The sequence below is a fragment of the Gavialis gangeticus genome, unplaced genomic scaffold (assembly GCF_001723915.1).
Source record: "Gavialis gangeticus isolate Ggan-Ray unplaced genomic scaffold, GavGan_comp1, whole genome shotgun sequence".
NCBI lineage: Eukaryota > Metazoa > Chordata > Crocodylia > Gavialidae > Gavialis > Gavialis gangeticus.
In genome coordinates this window covers 198,330,725-198,338,902 of record NW_017729032.1, presented here as the reverse complement: position 1 = coordinate 198,338,902, position 8,178 = coordinate 198,330,725, and the positions used below count along the sequence as shown (strand labels likewise).

General features: G+C 46.2%; 1 protein-coding gene across 1 annotated transcript in view; it reads left to right on the top strand.

The window, feature by feature from the left end:
* LOC109302303 (cilia- and flagella-associated protein 47-like) overlaps positions 1–8,178 on the top strand; it is a 354,798-nt gene that overhangs the window by 330,687 nt on the left and 15,933 nt on the right. The window contains exon 42 of the mRNA XM_019523865.1: positions 3,810–3,955. Within this exon, the coding sequence (XP_019379410.1) occupies positions 3,810–3,955 (146 nt within the window). The remainder of the gene's footprint in view (positions 1–3,809; positions 3,956–8,178) is intronic.

Genomic DNA, 8,178 nt, shown 5'->3' with positions numbered 1-8,178 from the left:
CTGGTTGGTGGACAGGACAGGTGTTTCTGGGCAACCGTGGCCAGATCCTGCCACATCTGGCTGCAGCTTGCCCAGTAGGCCAAGGGGTCTCTGTCCAGTGGCTCCACATCCTCGGTGAGATAGGTAGCCACTGAAGCCTCGTCACTACCTGCCCAAGGCTGGGTTCTGTTGCGTTTGGACCCCAGCATTGAAGCCATGCCCTTGGCCCACATTGGCAGTGGCTGGTATGGAGGAGACTGGCTGGGGCTGGTGGCAGTACTGGGAGTGCTGGCATGGGAAAGTGGATCCCCCTCTTCCACATCCCCTCACCTCTGCCCTTCTGCCTCCCTAACTTTGTTGACCAGCACCTGCATCCAGTGATTGAGGGTTTTGGTTCTGCCAGTGCACGTGCTCCCCTTGATCCTCAGCTGCACATGCTCACCAGCATGTGGACAGTACTGGACTGCAAGGGATCCAGCCATCTCTTGATACTTTCCTTCAGCTGCTTCACCAATGCCTTCACGTCTGGTGACTGGCCTGCTCCAGCCAGGACCATTGATCCCCTGGAACATCTCCATTTGGTTCTCCAGTTCCCTCACTATGGGGATCACGTGGCTAAGAAGGGCATCGTCAGTGCTGAGGGTCTTGGTGGCCTTGAGGAAGGGCTTGAGGACCACCAAGATCTGGGAGATGGTACTGTACTCAGCTCTGTTAAGGGGGCCACTGATCCCAATCTCCCCAAGAAAGGCCATCTCATGGATGGCCTTCTGTTGCTCCACCAGCCTTTTGAGCATCAGGTATGTGGAGTTCCACTGAGTCTCCACATCCTGCATGATTTTGTGCTGCAGGATGCTCAGCTCTGCCTGTTTCTCCCGCAGCATGTTGCCCCCCTTGATGCTGCGGTGGAAGTAGCCCACCACCTTCCTGCATTTTGAAATCAGCTGGCTTGTAGTGGTAGTGGTGGCAGCGCCATCACTGGCAGCCCTGTCCCCCTCCAAGGCATCCCTGACTATGAGGTGCAGCTTGTGTGCCACACAGCAGATACCAACAAAGTTGGTATCATGGACAGCCTTGATCATATTGGCCTCATTGTCAGTGACCATAAACCCATGGGTGAGCTCCGTCTGCCCAACAAGCTACCCCTGTACCACGTGGTTCATGGCCACCATGATCTCCCTTGCCATGTGAGAGTCATCCAGCACCTTGGCTTGGAGGAGAGCCCACCAATGGCCTGACTGATTGCACCAGTGCCCTGTGAGGGAGAGGTAGGCCTGATTCGCACCCCTGCTGCTTCAGTTGTTGGCTTTGAAGTAAAAGGCTACTTGTGGCCCTGCCTTGCACAGCTCCTCCCTCAAGTACTCCCTGCATGTCTTAAACAGGGAGGGCACCACTGTCTTGCTAAAGGTAGTGCATGCGGATACTTAGTAAGATGGGGCCTTAAGCTCCATGAGCCGCCTGAACCCTAACCACTCAACTAGGGAGAAGGGCTGGCTATCCAAAACAAGTGTCTCCCCAGTGGTCTGGGTGATCTTGTTTGCCTTAGGAATGCACCCCCTCTGTCTGCAGCTTTCTCCCACTGTTCTAGGGTGGTCTGCCTCTGCCTTTGGGGGATGGGGACTTTGGAATGAGCGGGGGACTTCTTTTTAGGCACGCTTGCACTGGTGCCAGGCTGAGCAGGAAGAAGGGCAAAGGGGTGCTGCTTCCTGAGATGCAGCAGCATCACTCTGCTGGTGAAGTGTTTCACCTTCTTGCCCTGACTAATCTGCCTTCGACAGTACTGGCAGATAGCAAACCTGCGATCATCTGCCAGCTCAAAATGCCCACACTATGCTACTTGCCCGCTCCTGGGTTGAGGGTGGAGATCCTGCCTTATTCCCCTCCTCAGCAGGCTGAGGCACAACAGCAGGGGGAGCTGCCTGAGCCTCCACAACCTCAGTCTCCTCTGAGGTGCTGCTTTCCAGAGAAGGAGACCTGGGTCTAGGGGAACTTTGAGGGGTGTGGAGCACAAACTTTGATTTCCCCCTCAGTCCCCAGAATTGCTTGAGCCAGGGCACTCAGGTCCCTTGGTTCCAACTCCAGCTCCTCCTCTGGCAGCGGGAGGCTCGTGCTAGGAGATGAAATTGGGGTGGAGGAGACAGTGATTCTGCTGCTGGTGCTTATTTCTGGAGTTAGTGGGGGTAGTGCAGGTGCAGGGACATTAGGTACAGGTATTGCTCCCACCTCCTTGCTTCCACTGGCAGTATAAGCCTCATGGTTACTCAGGAAGAGGAAGTGTCTATGTATGGGGTGGGGAGCAGGGGGGAACTTGCAGCTCTAGCTCTTCCTCTAGCCCCTCTCCCTCCCCTGCCAGAAGACCTGGCACTTGCCTTTCCAGGTCGCTTCATATTAATCTTTCCTGTGCTGGAAAAGGTGTGTGTGACTTCTTCTCTGTGTTGCTTTACTCTCTGTGTTGTGTGTGTGTACTGGAGTCTGGTATGATGATTCTTGATTATGACTGATTATTAATAACTATATAAAATATGTGCTGTCTTCTGTGCTATGCTATTATACAAGTAATGAATGTGACTGTGTGACCTCTTCTCTGTGTATTGCTTTACATTCTGTGTTGTGTGTGTGTGTGTGTGTGTGTGTGTACTGGAGTCTGGTATGATGATTCTTGATTATAATTAATTATTAATAACTATATATGGTGTCTTCTTCTGTGATGTGCTATTAATGTGAATGTGTGACTACTTCTTGTCCTTCTTCTGTGTAGTGTACCTAAAATAATATATCTCCTACTTCTTCTAGGACTCTGACTTGTGTGTTGTGTGTGTTAATATCAATCTGAATCTCTGTCTGACTTCTTCTGTGTTGTCTTTAGTCTGTATGTAAACTAACTGTAATAATATTAATAACTAATAACTATAATATATAATCTGAATCTCTTCTTCTATAGATATCTGATTTTTCTTCTTCTGTGTGTGTGTGTGTGTGTGTGTGCGTGTGTGTGTGTGTGCGCGCGCAATATGTGCTTCCCTGCACAGTGATGGATCACACTGCCAGAGAAAACACTGAGCTTTTTCTTTCAGAAATATTGGGAAAAAACAAACAAATATAAATTGAAAGAAATGAATTGGAAGTAGACAGATGCTAAGCTAAGCTAAGCTATATCCTATCCAATCCTTTCTAACAGCAAAAAGTAGCAGGCCACTCACTAGGAAGCCAGGCCAGTAGTCATAGTACCTTTGAGATGCTTTTGCTCAGGCAGAAACAGCTCAGGAAAGGGACAGAAAAGCCTGCACACAGAGACTTTTATGCTGTTTCTGTGTCCCTCCCCTCAGACACGGTGATTGGAAGGACAGTCAGAGAAGGGTCACAGTCACTGGCTAGCTAAAGATGTCAGTCCTTCCCCCCCTGCTCCCCCTCCCCTCCCTCTTCTAAGTTTCTGTTTCCCCATAAAGGCCACCTTCCAAATCTCTTCCAGATCGATTGAAATGCTCCAAATTGATTTGGAAAGTTTTAAGCTTCTAGCGATTGGATTCAGATTCGGAGATTTGACCTCTGAATCGGGCTGAATCTTCTCCAAATAGAATCGCGAACCAAAGCTTCTCATAGTCTTTGTATTCATAGTCTTGAAAGTATGAGATGAATTAATCAGTATCATTTGTTTATGCAATTTTTATAGCACTCATTTTTACTCTGGTTCTTTTTTAAGATTTGTAAGACCCTTACATAGTACCTCCTAGGGCACACTTTTGTAGCTTGCTATTATTGAAACTGGAACAGCTATTTTACCTTGACCCCTTCTTTTGTTGTATATAAACAACATTTATGTCATGTTTTGGCAGCTAATCGATCCAATGGCCTACAAGAGTTCTTCAGTCTGGCATGCACGTTGGTCTTGGAAGGGAGAAGTTCTGCAGTTCTGGATGTTTACTTTCTACCATTTAATTTGGGAAAGCGTTATTGCACCATCATTCTGATCAATGAACTGGTAAGAGTAAAAAGTGAATTCTTTTGTCTTTTTTAATAACCTTGTCTGTAATCCAGACAACAGACAGGACTGCATTTGTAAAACTCGTCATCCAAGTGTGTGCATCAGTTTATGTAAAATAAATAAGTGCATGTATAAACTGGGTCCTATTTACGCAAAAACCCATTATGGATAAGTTATAAATTATATCAAATGATGTGCACTGAAATTTGGAAGTATATCTCATTTTAAGTTGTTATTTTTGTTCATAGTGTATTAATCTTTTATTTCTGAGAGCAGTGAGTTGGTCAGAGAATTGATCAAGGGAATATGATCCATTTTATATGCAGGCCACTCTGTGTCATTCCCCCCACTCCCCTCCCTGATCCCAGCTTTGCTCATCTCCCAGCTCCCCACAAGAATGGGAGCTGTCTCATCGAGCCTGTGGTTGCCTGGGGAAATCCCCATCCAGCTGGGGCTGGCTGGGAGTTGATCCAGAAGTGGAACAGGTTGTCAATGCATGAGAGAGCTGTAAAACGGAAGCTGTCTCCCAGCCCCATGCATATCAGGACTCCTCCCAGTGTGCATGGGGCCAGGAGACAGCTTCTGCTGCAGTCAGCAGATCTTTCTTGGCCCTGTGAGCATCAAGACTGGCCCTTGTGCATCCTGCTACCCTGGGCTGGCACCCTGGGGGGGGGCCTGGAGCTCCTCCTGGATGCTGCTGGGGGCCAGAGCAGGGAAGGAACAGTCTTGTACCAGGCTGCTCCCAACCATGAGCACATGTAGACATGCTCCCAGGAAGGCTTACTGCACAGTATTTTACTGCACAGTAAGCCTTTATAGCATTAATAGCATGTGTATATGCACCCTGTATGATGGAATTATTTTAGAATAAGTTCATTAGCTGGTGGCAGGTCAGTGTCTAGAAATGTACATGTGCTAATACCCTCCACTCATTGTATGATTGTAGTCATATATTAAGACATCATAAAAGGAGTGTTAAGGTAAGTTTTCTTCAGTTAAGTAACGTGTTTGATTTTTTTCCATTATGCTGCTTTATTGAGTCTTAATCAGCAACATGATTCAGAACCACTATATTTCCTTCATATCCAGTGCAGTAATAGCCATCAAATGTTATGGTGGCCATTCTTTGGAACAAGATTGTCAGTCACCTAATGTCAAGATTTGTAACAAGGGCTCAGGCAGGAGCCGTGTTACTAGGGTAGCCATGGGAGCAGATAGCTATAGAGAGCACATTGCACAGGTAAGGGGAATTACACACCAGGGGAAGGTCAGGGTAATTAGCCTGCCATGGCCAGTGTAAATCAGGCAGTGAATGAACGCACTTTGCCTTCGGGCACTGGAGGAAGGAGGAAGGACTACAGGAGAAAAAAGAGAGAAAGAGGGACACCCGATCAGCAACCCAGAAGTGTCCGGGACTGCAGACCCTGGCCAGTAAGAAGGCGGGGTACTCACTCGAGACCTGCAGCCGATACAGGGAATCCAGAGAAGAACCAGGGCTCTTGGTGATCGTTGCGCCGAGGAGAATTCTGAGGTAGAGGGCTCCCGGGCGGTGCACAGGCAGCAAAAGTGGCACGGAGCTACCTGTGCCACTGGGATGGCTAACAGTGGAGCCAGGTCTACTATTAGGCAGGAAGGGAGCAATGGAGGCAGCTCCCAGCTCAGGACTTGCAGAGCTGTGAGGAACTCACTCCACTAGTGACTTAATTAGTGGGGAAGACTCTGTCTGATCCAAAAATAGCCTAAGGTATCCAGGACACTGTCAGTCTTCTGGCGTTACCTTGTTAGCTACATTGGTTTATCTTGCTAATGAGGTAATTAGAGAGGTGAATGCAATTTTGTAACCTCCTGCTAAGAATAAAATCTGCACTGTGTGAATTAATCACCTGGGTGGTCCATGGTGTTTCCTCACCCCTAAGAATAACAACTTTCTTTCAATCAAAGTCGTGGCAGAAAAGTTCAGAGGGAGACTGAAATAGACCCAGCCACCCTCTCACAAAGATTAATAATGGTATCAGGACCCCAGTATCATGATACCTTCTGACTGCAAAGGCTGTCTCTTGCAACTTTTTTTCATATTGTACAGAACCCAATACAAGAAGTGAACTTGCTTCAGAATCAGTTTTTCCTTTCAGAGACAACAAAATCATAGGTATAGTTTAGATGTACTGTTTTTTTTAACAGGAAAAATACTTCTAGTCTAACCTATCTGCTTGCACAGTAGAAGTCATTTAAACTGGCAATGTAAGTTTAACTTTGTTGTAATAACACTCTTTAAAAATTAATAAAGGATTATTTTTAATACTCCTTTTATTATTTAGAAGAATGAATTGAGTCTGTGACATGTCCTTCAAATATTAATGTAGAATTTTTCACATGAGGAGCTGTAAGAAAATGTGTATTGCCTGCCACCAAAAATTAATGAAGGTGGCCTTAGTACTAGATCTTCATTTCTAGAGATTGGTTCACATGTCGACCCTTTACTTGACTGATAATCCTTACAAAGTTGTAGTTTTAACAGTGTAGATAGGACAATCTAGGCCTTATCACTGTAATATCTATTTTAAGAGTATCTTACAGCTAGAAAGCAACACAAAAAGTCTTGGAATGTTACCATCATCAGTGCCTCTGGAAAATCCTTCATATGAATTGGAAGGATGAAGAAAGAATACCAGCATTCTGGCTCAAGCAAAAACTTCCAGCACTGAAGCCATGATATGATACCAGCTCCATCTGACAGGACACATCATAAGTGTGCTTGACAACTGGCTCCTCAAACATGTTCTATAATCCCAACTCACCAGTGGTCACCACCCTAGAAAAAGGTAAAAGAAGAGATTCAAGGACTCCCTGAAGGCCAACCTGAAGAAATGCGATATTATATTAATATCTGGGAGACTTAAGCACTAAATCATCCCCAGTGGCACCATGAAGTATGACAAAGCATCAACCATTTTGAACAAACTCACCTCATTATGGAGGTGAATAGGTGAAAGAGACAATGGAGAGAGCTGTGATCCACCATCACCAGGATCCACTCCTTTCTTTTGGAACTGTATGCCATATCTGCAGTCAAACATACATATCTCCGATTGGCCTCTTCAGTTATCTCCAGACTCACTGATGACTTCCCTATCTACTGGTAGACTATCATCCTCATATCAAGGGGCTGCCAACAACAGCAACTAATATAATACTATTTAGTGATTATTTTAATGGAGATCTGCAAGCACCAGCAAATGGTATTTCTAGTAGGGTGTGAATGGAATTAGTTTTAATTGATGTAAACCATACCATTTGCTTTAATTTCATTATCTTTAAAATTCTTGCATGTATCCCCACTGTAAGTGATACTCTTACTTTTGAGTGTATAAGGGCAAAGCATCAAAAGAGCAGTGTTTATTGGAAATGCACACATGGGCCACACCCAGAGAAGCGCAGCTGTGCAGTACGTGGTGCTGTAGACACAGCTGTGGCACTACTTACTGCACATGCAGGTGTTCTCCTTGTTGCAAGGTAGCAGCATGGGGGGTGGGGTGGGGTGTGGATTTTTGACCGTGGGAGATCCTGGGGTAAAAAAAAACTTTCACAAAAAAAAAAAAGTGGGGCAGCGCACATGGAGACAGTGTGTGTTGCCCCAAACCGGAGCGTGGCTAGCCGGAGCCATGCTTCAGCTGCTAGCCAGGCTCCAAGCGGCAGGATTGCCACTGCTGCAGTCCAAAGAGGCCCCCAGGACCGCAAGTACGACTGCTGGGGCCAGCCCAGTGCTGGCTCTAGCCTCCCCTACCCCACCCGGGGCAACCTGCCATGTGCTAGAGGCTGTGTGGCACAGGCATTTTCCAGGGACAAGTAGCAGAGGCACATGGTGTGATACTTGTCCCCAGGTTACCAAACATCCATGCTCGTGTAGACATGGTCATGATACGTATGAAGGGTTTGGACAAGTGATTCTCAGCCAGGGTGCCATGAGTTCCTTTTAAGAGTGCTATACAATGTTGGCATGGTTAAGTGTGAAAACACCCATTCATGATTCACAAGATAAACCAGGAGATTTCTAATAGGATTCCATAGTGTCAAAAATATTCTGACCTGCTGTGTTTTTTCTAAGTTGTTTGCAACAGAATAATTGCTCTATTATTTTTCCAGTCAAGCAAGCAAAAGCTAGAAGCTGACATTTTCCAGGGGGTGCAATGACTCTAAAAAAAAAAAAAAAAAAAAAAAAA